The sequence below is a fragment of the Leucoraja erinacea genome, chromosome 11, assembly GCF_028641065.1.
Source record: "Leucoraja erinacea ecotype New England chromosome 11, Leri_hhj_1, whole genome shotgun sequence".
Taxonomy (NCBI): Eukaryota; Metazoa; Chordata; class Chondrichthyes; order Rajiformes; family Rajidae; genus Leucoraja; species Leucoraja erinaceus.
The window spans coordinates 11,887,837-11,906,004 of record NC_073387.1 but is presented as its reverse complement, the minus strand read 5'-3'; the positions used below and the strand labels follow the sequence as shown (position 1 = coordinate 11,906,004).

Sequence of the window (18,168 nt, the reverse complement as noted above, 5' to 3'; positions counted from 1 at the left end):
AGTGCGGACAAGGGCTTCACCCTGCTCTGGCACTCTGCTGGAGCACCCAGCGCACCCACACCAGCGAGCACCCCTTCACCTGTGCCCAGTGTGGCAAGGGCTTCACCTGCTCCACCAAGCTGCTGTCCCACCAGCGGGTGCACACCGGCGACCGTCCCGTCCCCAACCCGGTGTGTGAAGAGCGCTTTGCCATGGTCTTCCATGCCCTGTCTCACCAGCGCGTGCACACCAGTGGCCAGCCCTATGACTGCCCGTACTGCGCTGAGGAGTTTGACAGCTCGCGGGGGTTACGGGCAGCACAGGCAGACCCACACCGGCGAGCAGCTGCTCCCACTGTGACGAGAGAACATGGGGGCTGCGGGAGCACCAGCGGATACACACCAGAGAGAGACCCCTTGTGTGCGCTGAGTGTGGCAAGGACTACATCCGCATGTCCAGCCTGTGGCAGCACCAGCATACCCACAGCGGTGAGGGTCCTTTCCCTGCCCGTCCTGTGGTAAGGGCATCACCCACCTTGACCACCTGCTGGAGCACCGGCGAGTCCACACTGGCCAGCGCCCCTTCACCTGCCCGCTCTGTGGCAAGGCCTTTGCCCGCTCCTCCAGCCTGTTGGCACACCGCCACATAGAGAGATAGGCACAATTTAGGTAGACATAAAATGCTGGAAGGAATGGGTAACGTTTCGGGTTATTTCTTCAATCACCCATTCCTTCTCTCCAGCGATGCTGCTTGTCCCGCTGAGTTACTCCAACATTTAGTGTCCTTTTTTGCAAACCAGCATCTGCAGTTCCATGTTTTTAATCCATTCTGGTTATCCATCTCTGCACCGGTAGGCGGCGCGACTCTGGTCAGCAGCGGCCACTGCAGCCTGTCCGCGTTTTTATTATTTTTTGTCTGTGTTTTTATGTAGTTTTTGTTATTTTATGTTGGGGTGTGTGTGTGGGGGGGCGGGGGTGGGGTGGGAGGGAGGGGGAAACTTTTGAATCTCTCCCTGCACTGGAGACCCGACCTTTTCTCGTCGGGTCTCAGATGTCGTTGGGGCCGCAACGAGGAGCGGCCTCCAACAGGAAGAAGCCGGGGACTCTGGTGCCGACTCACCTCACCGTCGCGGAGCTGGCCGAGACCGGAGCGGGTGGAGCGGTGGAGGAGCGCTGCCGCTGCCGCTGCTGCTGCCGCTGCTGCTGCCGCTGCTGCCGCTGCCGCTGCTGCTGCTGATGCGGAGGCTCCAACGACAGGTCTGTGGACGGCGGCACCGGGAGCCCGCGGCTCCCTGGAGGGAGACCGCTTTTCGGGGCTCCTGCAACGGCGACTTCTCCCGCCCGAGTTGCGGGGTCGAAGAGCTCCTGGAGCGGGGCCTAACACCACTGACCCGGCGTGGCTTTAATGGCCGCGGGACAATCGCCATCGCCAGCCGGGGGCTTTGACTTTGACTCTGACATCGGGGGGGGGGGGGGGGAGAGTGCAGTGGAGAGATAAGTTTTTTTGGCCTTCCATCACAGCTATGTGATGGATGTTTATGTAAAATGTAATTATGTTGTGTCTGGGGTCTATTTGTGTGTAATGTATGGCTGCAGAAACAGCATTTCATTTGGACCTCCAGGGGTCCAAATGACAAATAAATAGACTATTGACTATTGACCTTCCCCAAAGCCTCCACATCAGTCCTGTAATGGAGTGACCAGAACTGTATGCAATACTCCAAATGCTACCTGACCAATGTCCTTTAAAGCTGCACATATACAATCCTCTCTCCCCTCTCCCCACACTTTCCCGCCACTCGTACACAAATTCTCTCCACTCCACCCTCTCGTGCCCCCCTCCTCTCTCACACTCCCTCTCTCACACACTCCTGCATTCTCTCCCTCTCTCACACACTCCCTGTCTCACACGCACACACACACCCTCTCTCTCTTGCTCTCTCTCACACACACACACTATCTCTCTCACGCACACACACCAAACACCTCCGCACCGCTCGGTCCGCATTAACCAACCTGATCTCCCGGTGGCTCAGCACTTCAACTCCCCCTCCCATTCTGAATCCTACCTTTCTGTCCTGGGCCTCCTCCATGGCCAGAGTGAGGCCCACCGTAAATTGGAGGAACAGCGCCTCATATTTCGCTTGGGCAGTTCACAACCCAGCGGTATGAACATTGATTTCTCTAATTTCAGGTAATCCTACCAAAGATAGGCCACTCCTGTGAAAATGCAATGGGCTGACGTGTAGTACCAAATGGAGCGGAACCTGGGCATTTCAGTAACCGGACACGACCTGACTCGCAGTGTAATCAACGTTGCGGGGGACCAGTTTGTGTGTGTGATATAGGGTTAGTTCATAATTCAGTTCCTTCATAATTCGGTTAATTCAGATTCAAACTTGATTGTCATTGTGCAGTGTACAGTACAGAGACAAGAAAATGCAGATAGCATCTCCCTAGAAGAGCGACATAGAATATGAGCAATAAATAAATATATTTACGAGCACAGTCATAGTAGTGCAATTATTTTTTTCCTGGTGGAAGGAGTGTCGGGGGGGGTGATTGGAAATCACTGAGGTACAGTGTTGAGTAATGTAACAGCAGCAGGTAAGAAGCTGTTCCTGGACCTGCTAGTCCGGCAACGGAGAGACCTGTAGTGCCTCCCGGATGGTAGGAGGGTAAACTGTCCATGGTTGGGGTGAGAGCAGTCCTTGACGATGCTGAGCGCCCTCCGCAGACAACGCTTGCTTTGGACAGACTCAATGGAGGGGAGCGAGGAACCGGTGATGCGTTGGGCAATTTTCATCACCCTCTGCAATGCATTCCCGGTCGGAGACAGAGCAGTTGCCATACTATACTGTGATACAGTTGGTAAGGATGCTCTCGATGGTGCAGCGGTAGAAGTTCACCAGGATCTGAGGAGACAGATGGACCTTCTTCAGTCTCCTCAGGAAGAGGAGACGCTGATGAGCCTTCTTGACCAGAGTTGAGGTATTGTGGGTCCAGGAGAGGTCATCGGAGATGTTGACCCCCAGGAACCTGAAGCTGGAAACACGTTCCACCTCCGTCCCGTTAATGTGGATGGGGGTTGCGTGCCGCCCCTAAACTTCCTGAAGTCTACAATGAGCTCCTTGGTCTTCTTGGAGTTAAGGGCCAGGTTGTTGTACAATACAATACAATACAATACAATACAGTATACAATACAATTTATTTGTCATTTGGACCCTGTTGAGGTCCAAACGAAAAGTCGTTTCTGCAGCTACACATTACAAAACGAAAAAGACCCGAGACACAACACAATTTACACAAACATCCATCACAGCGCTGTGATGGAAGGAAAAAAAACTTATCTCTCCACTGCACTCCCCCCCCCCCCCCCCCCCCCGATGATGTCAGAGTCAAAGTCAAAGCCCCCGGCGGGCGATGGTGATAGTCCCGCGGCCATTAAAGCCACGCCAGGTGATGCAAGGTCTTTGTGTTAGAGCCCCGGCGTGCGCTCGCAAAGTCCCGCGGCCATTCCAAGCCGTGCAGGGCAATGGTAAGTACCCGCTCCAGGTGCTCTTCATCCCCGCAACTCGGGCGGGAACAGTCGCCGCTGCGGAAGCCGCGAAAAGCGGTCTCCCACCAGGGACCCGCAGTCTTCCCGTGTTGCCGTCCGCCAGACCCGCGGCTGTAGCCCCCGAATCTCCGGGGGTCAGGTCGCAGCAGCGCTCCACCACAGCTCCACCCACTCCGGACTCGGCCAGCCCCGCGACAGTGAGTACTACGCTGCTCCGCAACTGGAGCCCCAGATCGTTCCTGTTGGAGGCCGCTGCTGACGAAAGTCGCGCCGCCCACAACATTGTCAGCGCACCATTCTGCTAGGAGCTGGACCTCCTCCCTATAGGCCAACTTATCATTGTTGCTGATGAGGCCGTTGTATCATCTGCATACTTGATGATGGTGTTAGTACCATGTACAGGTGTGCAGTCGTAGGTGAAGAGGGAGTAGAGGAGGGGGCTCAGCACACAGCCCTGTGGAACGCCGGTGTTCAGGGTGAGGGTTGAAGAGGTGTGCTTGTCTAACCTAACAGACTGGGGTCTGTTGGTTAGAAAGTCCAATATCCAGTTGCAGAGGGTGGGGTCGATGCCCAGGTCATCGAGTTCGGTGATCAGTTTGGAGGGTATAATGGCGTTGAATGCTGAGCTGTAATCAATGAACAGCATTCTTACGTAGGTGTCTCTGTTGTGGAGGTGGGAGAGGGCAGAGTGAAGTGCCGTTGAGATGGCATCCTCCGTACTCCTGTTCTTGCGGTAGGCGAACTGATAGGGATCCAATGTGGGGGGGGTAGGCAGCCTTTGAGGTGTGCCAGGACCAGCCTCTCGAAGCACTTGGTGATGATGGGAGTAAGTGCAACTGGGCGGAACCTACCCAACTCGCAGTGTAATCAATGTTGCAGGGGAACAGTTTGTGTGTGTGATATAGGGTTAGTTCATAATTCTGTTAGTTCATAATTCTGTTAATTCTTGTTAAAGAATAAAATGTTTATAAATTTTAACTGGTAATTTTCTTTTTTAATGTTTTTTTTAAATCATTTCTTTTAAATGGCTCATATGCTGTGTTTGAGTTGATGTTTGTATTACACTTGCACTCTGCAATTCATTCATCTAATCACACTGTTCACAACTGCAGTATTTGGGAAAATAATAACAATATGAAGATTCCAGTTGCTCTGAATATCTGATAACGACACATTAGCAGCATATGGCACCAATATTGCACCAACACAATCAATTTTAAATAATTCATAATAGAAATCCATTAACGTAGAAACATAGAAAATAGGTGCAGGAGTAGGCCATTCGGCCCTTCGAGCCTGCACCGCCATTCGATATGATCATGGCTGATCATCCAACTCAGTATCCTGTACCTGCCATCTCTCCATACCCCCTGATCCCTTTAGCCACAAGGCCCACATCTAACTCCCTCCAAAATATAGTCAATGAACTGGCCTCAACTACCTTCTGTGGCAGAGAATTCCACAGATTCACCACTCTCTGTGTAAAAAATGATTTTCTCATCTTGGTCCTAATAGACTTCCCTCTTATCCTTAAACTGTGACCCCTAGTTCTGGACTTCCCCTACATCGGGAATAATCTTCCTGCATCTAGCCTGTCCACCCCCTTAAGAATTTAGTAAGTTTCTATAAGATCCCCCCTCAATCTTCTGAATTCTAGCGAGTACAAGCCGAGTCTATCCAGTCTTTCTTCATATGAAAGTCCTGACATCCCAGGAATCAGTCTGGTGAACCTTCTCTGTACTTCCTCTATGGCAAGAATGTCTTTCCTCAGATTAGGAGACCAAAACTGTACACAATACTCCAGGTGTGGTCTCACCAAGACCCTGTACAACTGCAGTAGAACCTCCCTGCTCTTATACTCAAATCCTTTTGCTATGAATGCTAACATAGTGTTATATGGACCTGTGTCTGAAATAAAGCTTTATATATATATTGAATGGCGGTGCTGGCTCGAAGGGCCGAATGGCCTACTCCTGCACCTATTGTCTATGTTTCTATGTTGAATCTGTCCACATATGACAGCCCCTCCATCCCAGGGATCAACCTAGTGCCTCAATCACAAGGATGTCCAAAACTGTAACGCTCCAGATCAAAGATCCTAGAGGAGCAAGATAGACCACTCCTCGAAAAATGCGTAGTATGACGTGTGTGATCGTCTACGCCATTTTTCGAGGCATTTATTGAGCTTCCCCCACACTGTCATGGCGTCCTTATCTAAATTTCATCTCACTGCTCTGCTATCAAGTATTCTAATCGTAAATCTAAACGACCCGACCTGTCATTCGTTAGGTTCCCCAATAAAAAAGAAAGGTGAGAAATTATTTTTATTATTTTCAGTCGATATTCTGTCGTGAAAATGTTATTTTCTGTTCTCCCATCAACGGCCATTGGGAAACTGGGTTTGTCGGTACATTAGAAAGTTATTAGTCTTATTTTTAATAGTTCTTTACTTACCATAATAATAAAGACAATTTTAACACTTCTGTGCGTTTTTGGTTTTGTTCTTGTAAGGGATTGGTCTCCACTATATGGCTCGCGGACACATTAGGTCCAGTGACCAGGAGATTTCTCGAGCTCAGATTCAAGTCCGAGAATGGGCGGCTGTTACCCATTATATTCCTCGAATTGTCAAGACATCACAAGCAAAGATCACAAGCCCGCCGTGAAGAAGGGTGCAATCAAATATTATATAACTCTGCTCTATCATCTTTTGGGTGCAATGGTGGGTCGGGGGGTTCGGCGGCGGCGGCCGCAATCAAAGATACTAGTGGAGCTCTGCTCTATAATCTTTGGTCGTAATGGGACGGCTGCGCGTTATAATGTGCTATCGTTCCACTCTCCCTCTCCCCCTTCTCCCTGTCCCCCTTCTCCCTCCCCCCTTCTCCCTCCCCCCTTTCCCCTTCTCCCTCCCCCTTCTCCCTCTCCCCTTCTCCCTCTCCATCCTTCTCCCTCTCTTCTCTCGATCTCTCTCTCCCCTCCTCTCGATCTCTCGCTCCCCTCTCTTCTCTCGATCTTTCTCTCTCTCTCTCTCTCTCCCCCTCTCTTCGCGATCTCCCTCCCTTCCCTCTCTCCCTTTCCATCTCTCCCTCCCTTACCTCTTCATGAGAGTTGGCAGCTCTGCTATGCCTTGGGTCCAAAAGAGGATAGAAAGAAAATACTTAATGGTCTTTGTAAGAAGATTTTAATAAGCTCTTCTACATTTAAGGTAAATTGACATATTAAAGGCAAAACGCATTTTCAATATACAGGTCTCTCCACACAACTGAAAACAATTGCATTTAAGTGATATATCATCCATTGCTCAGGCAAGTAGCAATAGGTTACAATAAACTTCCTACATATTCCAGGAATTCATCTCATAACAATGGGAGAGGCTTAAATGCATTGTAAAATCATAAATCCATGTGACTTGGACTAATCCTTTTACTGCTATCCAAATGCCCCATCTTTAATAATTGACTCCAGCATCTTTCACACCACCGAAGCCAGGCTAACTGGTCTGTAATTCCCTGTTTTCTCTCTCTCGCTCCTTTCTTGAAAAGTGGGATAGCATTAGCTATCCTCCAATCCACAGGAACTGATCGTAAATCTATTGATCGTTGGAAAATAATAGAAACATAGAAATTAGGTGCAGGAGTAGGCCATTCGGCCCTTCGAGCCTGCACCGCCATTCAATATAATCATGGCTGATCATCCAACTCAGTATCCCGTACCTGCCTTCTCTCCATACCCTCTGATCTCCTTAGCCACAAGGGCCACATCTAACTCCCTCTTAAATATAGCCAATGAACTGGCCTCGACTACCCTCTGCGGCAGAGAGTTCCAGAGATTCACCACTCTCTGTGTGAAAAAAAGTTCTTCTCATCTCGGTTTTAAAGGATTTCCCCCTTATCCTTAAGCTGTGACCCCTTGTCCTGGACTTCCCCAACATCGGAAACAATCTTCCTGCATCTAGCCTGTCCAACCCCTCTCAATCTCCTAAATTCTAGAGAGTATAAACCAAGTCTATCCATTCTTTTTTCATAAGACAGTCCTGACATCCCAGGAATCAGTCTGGTGAACCTTCTCTGCACTCCCTCTATGGCAATAATGTCCTTCCTCAGATTTGGAGACCAAAACTGTACGCAATGCTCCATGTGTGGTCTCACCAAGACCCTGTACAACTGCAGTAGAACCTCCCTGCTCCTATACTCAAATCCTTTCGCTATGAAAAGCTAACATACCATTCGCTTTCTTCACTGCCTGCTGCACCTGCATGCCTACTTTCAATGACTGGTGTACCATGACACCCAGGTCTCGCTGCATCTCCCCCTTTTCCTAGTCGGCCGCCATTTAGATAATAGTCTGCTTTCCTGTTTTTGCCACCAAAATGGATAACCTCACATTTATCCACATTATACTGCATCTGCCAAACATTTGCCCACTCACCCAGCCTATCCAAATCACCTTGCAGTCTCCTAGCATCCTCCTCACAGCTAACACTGCCCCCCAGCTTAGTGTCATCCGCAAACTTGGAGACATTGCCTTCAATTCCCTCATCCAGATCATTAATATATATTGTAAATAGCTGGGGTCCCAGCACTGAGCCTTGCGGTACCCCACTAGTCACTGCCTGCCTAATGAAGAACTCAACCATATTATGGTCACTCTTGCCCAAGGGGGCACGTACAACAAGATTGCTAACTAACCCTTCCTCATTACTCAATACCCAGTCTAAAATAGCCTGCTCTCTCGTTGGTTCCTCTACATGTTAATCATATGTATAAATATATATGTATGTGTATATATGCATGTATGTGTATATATGCATGTATATGTATGTGTGTATATGTATGTATATATATGTTTATATGTGTATGTATGCATATAAATGTATCCATATGTATGCGTGTATTTGTATGTGTGCATATGTATGTGTATACGTATGTATGTATGTGTATATATGTCTGTGTGTATATATGTATGTGTATATATATGTGTGTATAAAATATATATATGCATATATATATTATTACTATATAATTATATATATAATTGCCTTTATGGTTTATGTATATCATCTTACAAGACAAATAAATTAATAGTGATTATTTAAATCAAAGTTGCTTCTGATCCATGAAAATAAACTTAATTATCTCTAACTTGCCTCTCACACACAGCCACACATTCATATAAATATATAAAATATTTATATAAAATATAAAAATGGTGGCCGATTGGGAAAGGGGGAGATGCAGCGAGACCTGGGTGTCATTGAAGGTAGGCATGCAGGTGCAGCAGGCAGTAAAGAAAGCGAATGGTATGTTAGCTTTCATTGCAAAAGGATTTGAGTATAGGAGCAGAGAGGTTCTACTGCAGTTGTACAGGGTCTTGGTGAGACCACACAGGAAGATTGTTCCCCTTTATCGCATGGATAAAACTATTATATAACAAACCTACGGCTAGAATATTAACTAATAATATCTTATCCTCGAAATTTGAACTATCAAGGGGCAATAGACAAGGATGCTCATTATCACCGCTGCTATTTGCTTTGATAATTGAACCCCTTGCTGAAAAAATAAGAACTCATCCGGATATTTATGGTTATAATACAAAATACTCAAAGAATAAAATATCCCTATATGCTGATGATGTACTACTGTACATCACAAAACCACAAATTAGTATACCAAACATATTAAACTTAATAGAGGACTTTGGATCCTTTTCAGGATATAGAATAAATTGGAACAAAAGTGAAATTATGTCGATAAAACCAAAAGACTCAACACAGCTTCGGAAATTTCCCTTTAAAATAGCCACAGAAAAATTCAAATATTTGGGAATTGAAATTACTAGAAATTACCAGGATATGTTTAAAGCCAATTATAATCCTTTACTCAAGAAATTGAATAATCTGATTAAATTCTGGAAAACACTTCCGATGTCCTTAATAGGCAGAATAAATGCTATTAAAATGGTTTTCTTACCACAAATTCTATACCTATTTCAATCAATACCTATATACCTCCCAAAAAAGTTTTTCAAAAAATTGGACTCAGACATTACAAATTTTATATGGGATTATAAATCCCATAGAATACAAATAGCACACCTTAATAAACGAAAAGAGCTGGGGGGTCTAGCGCTCCCTAATTTTATGTATTTTAATTGGGCAGTAAATATTAAAAACATGATTCACCTGCTGGACAATTCTGCACAGCAGGCGGACTGGATGGTAATGGAAAAAGGGGGCTGCTCCCAGAGTAATATAGGAGCGATGATCCTCTCACCAACAAATTTGAATAATAAAAATTATAATAAAAATCCAATTATACATAACACAATAAGAACATGGAAACAAATAAAACAGACTCTAAAATTAAGAAACCTATCTCTTTTAATACCAGTAGTCAATAATCCATCGTTTAAACCATCAATCATAGACAAATCATTTATACAATGGGAAAGAATGGGAATTAAAACGCTCGAAGATCTGTATGAATTAGAGAATTTACTGTCATTTCAACAACTACAACTGAAATATAATTTGAAAAATAACCAATATTTTAAATATCTTCAAATCTGTGATTATTTGAAAAAATACACAAAAGACTATCATAATATGGCTTCCGACTTATTGGATGAAGCAATGAAGACCAAGGCGGAATCAGCTAATTTAATATCGTACTTATATAACATCATTTTAAACATAGAAATACCCACAACAGATGGAATTAGAAAAGATTGGGAACAAGAATTAGCTATAAAAATCTCAAAAGGGACCTGGGATAATCATTTACTACAGGTGCATAAATGTTCGATCAACGTACGGCATACGCTCATCCAATTTAAAACATTACATAGATTATATTATTCAAAAACTAAATTAAATAAAATCTTCCCTAATGTTTCACCAATCTGTGATAAATGCCTATGTCAAGAAGCTACCATAGCGCACTCTTTTGTTTTTTGTACAAAAATCCAAAAATTCTGGTATGAAATATTTGATATTTTTTCAAAATTGATCAAAATAAAACTGGTACCAAAACCAGAATGGATTATCTTCGGAATATCGGAAGATAACCCTGAATTAAACGTGTTTCAGAAGAATTTATTTAATTACGGGCTAATAATGGGAAAAAAGCTTATACTTAAATTCTGGAAAAATGCGCCGACACCAACAATAAAAATGTGGATATCAAATATGTTTGAAACATTACACCTGGAAGAGATGAGATTCCTCCTAGCAGGTAAAGCAGACCAATTTCAAAATACGTGGTCTATGTTTCTGGACCTATTACAAGTATGAGGTGCAATAGTAATCTAAAAAAAAACAAATATATAAATAAGCGGAATCAGGACCTGGTAACGGGAGGTAAAATAACAAAAACAGACTTGGTTGGTAGTCCCCTCTCTGCGGAGTTTAATGTTATAATAGAGCGATTGTTTCTACTTTCTCCTTCTTTTCTTTCTAGGGTCTATTTTCTCACTTTACTTCCTTCTCTAACTTCTTTCCTAAGGGGCTTTCTTTTCTTTACACTCTCGCACTGCACGATTCTCTTGCACTTTCTTTACTTTCCTAACTTCTACTTTTTTTCTTAAAGCTCTAAAAAAAAAAAAAAAAAAAAGGGAATAAAAAAATTATATCAAGATATATGTGTTTGTGTAGAATTGTAATTTACCGTACTTCTAATAAAAAAAAAAAAAAAAAAAAAAAAAAAAAAAAAAAAAAAAAAAAAAAAAGGAAGATTGTTCCCGATGTTAGGGAAGTCCAGGACAAGGGGTCACAGCTTAAGGATAAAGGGGAAATCCTTTAAAACCGAGATGAGAAGAACTTTTTTCACGCAGAGAGTGGTAAATCTCTGGAACTCTCTGCCACAGAGGGTAGTTGAGGCCAGTTCATTGGCTATATTTAAGAGGGAGTTAGATGTGGCCCTTGTGGCCAAGGGGATCAGAGGGTATGGAGAGAAGGCAGGTACGGGATACTGAGTTGGATGATCAGCCATGATCATATTGAATGGCGGTGCAGGCTCGAAGGGCCGAATGGCCTACTCCTGCACCTATTTTCTATGTTTCTATGTATACGTTAAATTTAATTTTGTGCAGTGTGTGTTAAAGCAATACAATGCAAGGGACACTACGCAAAGGAGGGGGCTGTTCCCGCTACAAGATACTCGAGGATCTTTGCTTTGGATCAAAGATTATAGCGGAGCTCTATAATCTTTGCTTTGGATCACAGCGAGTGGCATACCGGAAGTCGCGTGTCGCATTGAAAAATGGCGGCCGTGACGTTCCTTCACGTACTACACGTCAGCCATTGAATTTCGGAAGAGTGGTCTATCTTGCTCCTCTAGGATCTTTGCTCCAGATGTCCAGAAGCGACTTTGATTTAAATAATCTCTTATTTTCTTAAAGGAAAGTTAAAAAAAAAAAAAGTAAAGGTATTATTATGGATAATAATATGAAAATGCAGGCAAATGGGACTGGCCTAACAGCTGGTTTGGCATGAACAAGATGGGCCTGTTTCCATGCTGTTTAGCTCTCTGCCTCTACGTTTGCCTTGGTGATGCAGTGGTGATGAAAAGTGACTAAACTTTTGTTGAAAACTCTGATATGAGTGTGGCAGGACCCCATGTTTAAAGTATGAATCCATCCCTGATAAAGACCAGAGTTCACGAGTGGCTCATCGGTCAGGAATGCTCTCTCTGCGCCACGGATGAAATCATGCATCATATGATGTACAAGAATTTTTTAAAAAACGATGGCAGCCTTTATTCCTCAGTGAATATTTATGTGGACACTGTTATTAGCAAGTAAACCGAACATAGAGCTGCCGAGCAGCTGCACGTCAGTTGTAGGCAGCGAACATTTGGTTGGTTGTTCGGCTCAGAAATCAAGTAAAGGGCCTGTCCTGGCGACCTAATTTGCGAGTTTAGAAGAGTTTGCACTCGCCACAAACTTACAACATGGTCGACACGTGGTCCTAGGCAGTCTCCTTCATGCTCGAGAGATCTTCCCGCATACTCGCGGCCTCAGTTTGGTCAAGTAAAAATTGGTTGGCATGGTTCTTTTGAACTCGTAGTGCAGTGGTAATTGGATCGCAATGTAGTTGTAGGCAGTCGAGGTAGCCGTAGGCAATCTCCTTTGCTGACGGGGCATTTTAATTGGCTCATTAGAGTTTTCGGAATCACGGAAAACCGACCGGTAATGTTACATGCCCGCTAAACTTTATTAAAAGTTGTCTGGCTTCTTAAAAGTGTCTCCACTCCTTCTCTCCCCCCCCCCGCTCTCTAATCGACTTGCCGTCAAGTCATCGTGGGTGTGAATTGCAGACAGCGCTCCCCCGCTTTCCCTGGCCCTTTGCTGTGTGTGTGGGTGTGTGTGTGCTAACGGTCGATCCCGCTCATGGTTTCATCGCTGACGGTCGATCCAGCTCGGAAGTTTTTCAGGCGAGTGCCCTCGAGCTTGAAGGTCGAAGACAGTTGTTGAAAAGTCGCGTAATTGGGACAGGCCCTTAAGCCTCTCCCACTCATGGACATAGTAAATGGAAATGGAAGTTGGTTTCTTGGCCCCTTGTGGCTGTTCTTCACTTAATAAAAAATCTCGGCTGGTCTTCTCCAACAGCTTCCTATATTTATCCTGAGATTGCCCAAACATACTGTTAACCTGCCTTGCATATCTCTCGGGGACAGAATCCCAAGAGTTCATTTCTCGCTGAGTGAAGAAATCACGGCTGACTTCTCATACGCTAAAGATAGACACAAAATGTTGGAGTAACTCAGCATCTCTGGATGGAAGGAAAGGGTCGCGTTTCGGATCGAGACCCTTCTTCAGATTGAGTCAGGGGAGAGGGAGATGCAAGGTGTGAAAATGAGACAAAGGGGGTAGAGATCAAGGAAAATGTAGAATAGATCATTGTCAGCTAGGAGAAGGTACCAACAAAGCAAACAGATAAAATATAAACAAGGATAGTCAGAGTGGTCGGAAGACTGGGAAGGAGGAGTGATAGAGAAAGAGGGAAGGCAAGGGTTACTGGGGTGTAAGCTGCCCAAGCAAAATATGATGTGTTGTTCCTCCAATTTGCACCGGGCCTCACTCTGACAATGGAGAAGGCCCTGGACAGAAAGGCCAGTGTGGGAATGGGATGGGGAGTTAAAGTGTTTAGCAACCGGGAGATCAGGTGTGTTTAGGCGGACTGAGTGGAGGTACACTAGTTCTCCATATCCCATCCAGGGAGATTGGATTGGCTCCGCATCAACAGTCTGAAGCCCCGTAAGAAGCATTCGGTCCCATTGGGAAGCAGGCTCAATGATGCAGATGTTGGCTGAGGTCCCCCACAGCTGGCTGCCATACCCAATACACTGCTGGGATTAAACTAATGATCCCACACTTAGTCGGGCTTGCTTGCCGTTGCCATGGAAATTTGGAACACATTAAAATGTGTGGGAGGAGAAATATTCAATGGCTCTATTGCCTGGTTGGATGACTGTATTTTGCCTTGATGCATAAGAGGATCACTAGAACAACCACAGAGTCTGAGTGGAAGCAGGGATTGTGCACTTGACGCATCAAAAGCAAGTCTCCATGGTTTGGTGGTGAAAGAAGAGACTGTCAGATTAAAACCTAATGATCTCTGCGATGTGTTACACCTGGGAACTGAAACTGAAACTTTATTCACCCTTCATTGAACAACAGACCCGACAAATCAGTTGGAATCAATTATCTCCCGTGGGCCATTAAGTAGACATCACCTTGGACTACTTTAGACTCCAGAGATAGTGTGGAAATACAGGGCCCTCCATATGTTTGGCACAAAGACCCATCAATTATTTATTTGCCTCTGTACTCCACAATTTGAGATTTGTAATAGAAAAAATCATGTGGTTAAAGTGCACATTGTCAGATTTTAATAAAGGCCATTTTTATACATTTTGGTTTCACCACGTAGAAATTACAGCTGTGTTATACATAGTCCCCCCCCCCCCCCCCCCCCCCCCCCCCCAATTTCAGGGCACCGTACTGTTTGGGGCACAGCAATGTCATGGAAATGAACGTTGTCATGTTTAGCATTTTGTTGCATATCCTTTGCATGCAATAATGGCTTGAAGTTGCAGTTCATGGACATCACCAGTTGCTGGGTGTCTTCTCTGGTGATGCTCTGCCAGGCCTGTATTGCAGCTACCTTTACTGTGGGTCCAGCTCACTCTTTAACCATCTTGCTTGGATGATGAAAGTGGGTCATTAGTCATAACTATCTTTACAACTTAATCCTCTTGGTGCTCCTGTTCGCCTCTTTTGTCCTGGCTGGGTCTTTTCCTCCTCGTCATTACTGGTGGTTATTTTTGTTCAGTTTTGAATTGGTGATGGCTCCATCTTCAGTCAAAAAGATGCATAATTCCTGGAGATTCTGCCTTGCTAGCAGGGTCCTCCCAGAGCTGGTCAGGCTATTTGCCATTTTTCTTCTGACATTGCCCTGATGGTGAATCCAATGACACTGCAATGAAGAGTCCAACTTGGTTCCCCATCGATGTTAGCTCCAGCTACTTCTTGTCATTTGGATGCCTTGGTTTTCTCACAGACAATCTGTGGTAGGATTCTGATGCTGCTGTTCCTCCATTGTATGTTTCCTGATCGGTCATTTCCTCCTCTTTTTGTCTAGTGTTGACTTGGATGAAGTGTTTGTCCATTGACATGGATAGGCTTCATTACCAGAGATCCCTTGGCTTTCAGGTGTCACTTTCAGCATTTGTTGAACCTACCATTGCCGCATACTCCTCTTCTTTAACTTCTCTCCGACACCCACCGTGGGGTCGTCCTTAGCCGCCAATTCCTCTATTGGACGGCATTGTCAGCCTTTCTCACCCCTCCACGGCCCACCTTGCTCCCTTTAACAGCCATTAACAATTCAATCAAAGAAAAGCCTATTCCTCACTTTGCATTGCAGCTAGATATATTAATTATCACTCTTTCTACACAGCAAAGATCAAATACTGGTCTGAATTACACTTGCAGGGTTCGTAAGTAAGCAAATAGGGAAATAATGCAAAATCATCCTTATACTCCCTTTAACATCCTCGCTTGTGTTTCACACCAAGAAGCAGTCAGTTATGATGCTCATGCTCTCCTGTTTGGTCCTGACCTGGTCATTTCCTCCTCGTCATCACTGGTGCTTTCCTTTATTCAATGTTGAACTGCTGATGGCTCCAACTTCAATCAAAAAGATGCATCGTTCCTGGAGTCCATCCAGAGCTGGTCAGGCCATTTGACATCTTTCTTCTGGCATTGCCCTGATGGTGAATCCAATGACACTGCAAAGGAGTCCAGTTTGGTTCTTAATCGCTGTTAGCTCTAGCTACTTCTGGTCAGTTGTGATGTCTTGGTTTTTCAAGAGACAATCCATGGTAGGGTTCTGATGCTGCTGTTCCTCAATGTATGTTCCTTCTTTCTTTTGTCGAGTGTTGACTTGGGTGTGGGTTCTCTCCTCTGACAAGGATAGGCTTCATGTCCAGAGATCCCTTGACTTTCAGGTGTCGCGTTCTGGAATTGTCGTAACTACTATTGGCACTTGCTCCTCTTCAACTTCTCTCAGACCTCCGTCACCCACCGAGGGGCCGTCTTCATCCAACCTCAGGAACCCACCAAGGGCCAGTCTTCAGCTGCCGAGTCCTCTCTTGGACGGCACCATCCGTCCGTTGTGATGCTCATGAACTCCTGTTTGGTCCTGGGTCGGTCTTTTCCTCCTTGTCATCACTGGTGCTCTCTTTAGTTTGGGTGTTGAATTGGTGACGGCTCCATCTTCAGTCAAAAAGATGCATAATTTCTGGAGATTCTGCCGTGCTAGCAGAGTCTGCCCGAGCTGGTCAGGCTATTTGACATCTTTCTTCTGGCTTTGCCCTTCTGATGAATCCAATGACACCGCAAAAAGTAGTCCGGCTTGGTTCTCAATCGTCGTTAGTTCCAGCTACTTCTGGTGAGTTGCGATGCCTTGGTTTTCCCAGAGACAATCTGTAGAAGGGTTCTGATGCTACTGTTCCTCCCTTGTATGTTCCTCATTTTGTCCAGTGTTGCCTTGGGTGTGGATTCTGTCCTGTGACAAAGATAGACTTCAAAACCAGAGATTTCTTGGTTTTCAGATGTTGCTTTCTGCATTTGTCATAACTGCCACTGGCACTTGCTGCTCTTGATAGTCTCCTTGAACTCCGGCACCCACCGTGGGCCCGTCTTCAGCTGTCGAGTCAACGCTGGGATGGATCCGTCCGTCTTCCTCCCTCCCTGAGGGCCCAGCTCACTCTCTTTATCCGTCTCGCTAGGGTGACAAAATTGGGTCATTTGTCACAACTATCTTTGCCATTTGCTCTTCTTCATCTTCTTTCCGGTATCCACCACGGGGCAAGTCCACCCTCTGGCACCCACCGCAGGCCTGTCATCAGTTGCCAAATCCTCTCTTGGACGGCACACCTTGATCTCTTTAACATCTTCGCTAGTGTTTCCCACCAACTAGCAGAGTCAGTTATGATGAACATGAACTCCTGTTTGGTCCTGGATGGGTCTTTTCCTCTTTGTCATCAGTGGTGCTCTCTTTTCTTCAGTGTTGAATTGGTGATGGCTCCATCTTCAGTCAAAGATGCATCATTCCTGGAGATTCTGCCTTGCTAGTAGAGTCCTCCCAGAGCTGGTCAGGCTGTTTGACATCTTTCTTCTGACTTTGCCCTGATGGTGAATCCAATGACACTGCAAAGAGGAGTCCAGCTTGGTTCTCAATCATCGTTAGTTCCGGCTACTTCTGGTCAGTTGTGATGCCTTGGTTTTCCCAGTTACAATCCGTATTATAGTTCTGCTGCTCCTGTTCCTCCCATGTATGTTCCTTCCACATTTTGACCAGTGTAGATTTGGATGTGGGTTCTGTCCTGTGACACGGATAGGCTTCATTACGAGATCCCTTGGCTTTCAAGTGTCGCATTCTGCATTTGTCATAACTACCATTGGCAGATGCTCCTCTTCGTCTTCTCTCCGTCCTCCGGCACCCACCGAGGGCCTGTCTTCGTCCAACCTCCGGAACCCACCGCGGGACCGTCTTCAACTACTGAATCCTTTCTTGGACGGCACGCCTTGTTCTCTTTAACCTCCTCGCTTGTGTTTCCCACCAACAAGCAGCGTCAGTTATGATACTCATGCTCTCCTGTTAAGTCCTGGCTGGGTCTTTTCCTCCTCCTCGTCATCACTGGTGCTTTTTTTCAATTCAGTGTTGAATTGGTGATGGTTCCAACCAGTCAAAAAGATGCGTCATTCCTGGAGATTCTGCCTTGCTAGCAGTGTCCTCCCAGAGTTGGTCAGGCTATTTGACATCTTTCTTCTGGCTTTGCCCTGATGGTGAATCCAATGACACTGCAAAGAGAAGACCAGCTTGGTTCTCAATCATCGTTAGCTCCAGCTAATTCTGGTCAGTTGTGATGCCTAGGATTTCCAAGGGGCAATCTGTGGTAGGATTCTGCTGTTCCTCAATGCATGTTCCTTCTTTCTTTTGTCCAGTGTTGATTTGGGTGTGGGTTCTGTGGGAACATGAACTCCTGTTTGGTCCTGGATAGGTCTTTTCCACCTCGTCATCACTGGTGCTTTCATTAGTTTGGTGTTGAATTGGTGATGGCT

The 18,168-nt window shown here is 45.5% G+C and overlaps 1 protein-coding gene across 1 annotated transcript; it reads left to right on the top strand.

Annotated features, from left to right (window-relative positions):
• Positions 1-20: 20 nt before the first annotated feature.
• Positions 21-16,220, top strand: LOC129701890 (zinc finger protein 467-like; the record flags this gene model as incomplete). Its single annotated transcript, XM_055643378.1, has 2 exons — positions 21-316; positions 16,112-16,220. Coding segments are annotated over 2 exons (405 nt in total), but the record flags the coding sequence as incomplete, so codon positions are not given.
• Between the last annotated feature and the right edge of the window lie 1,948 nt (positions 16,221-18,168).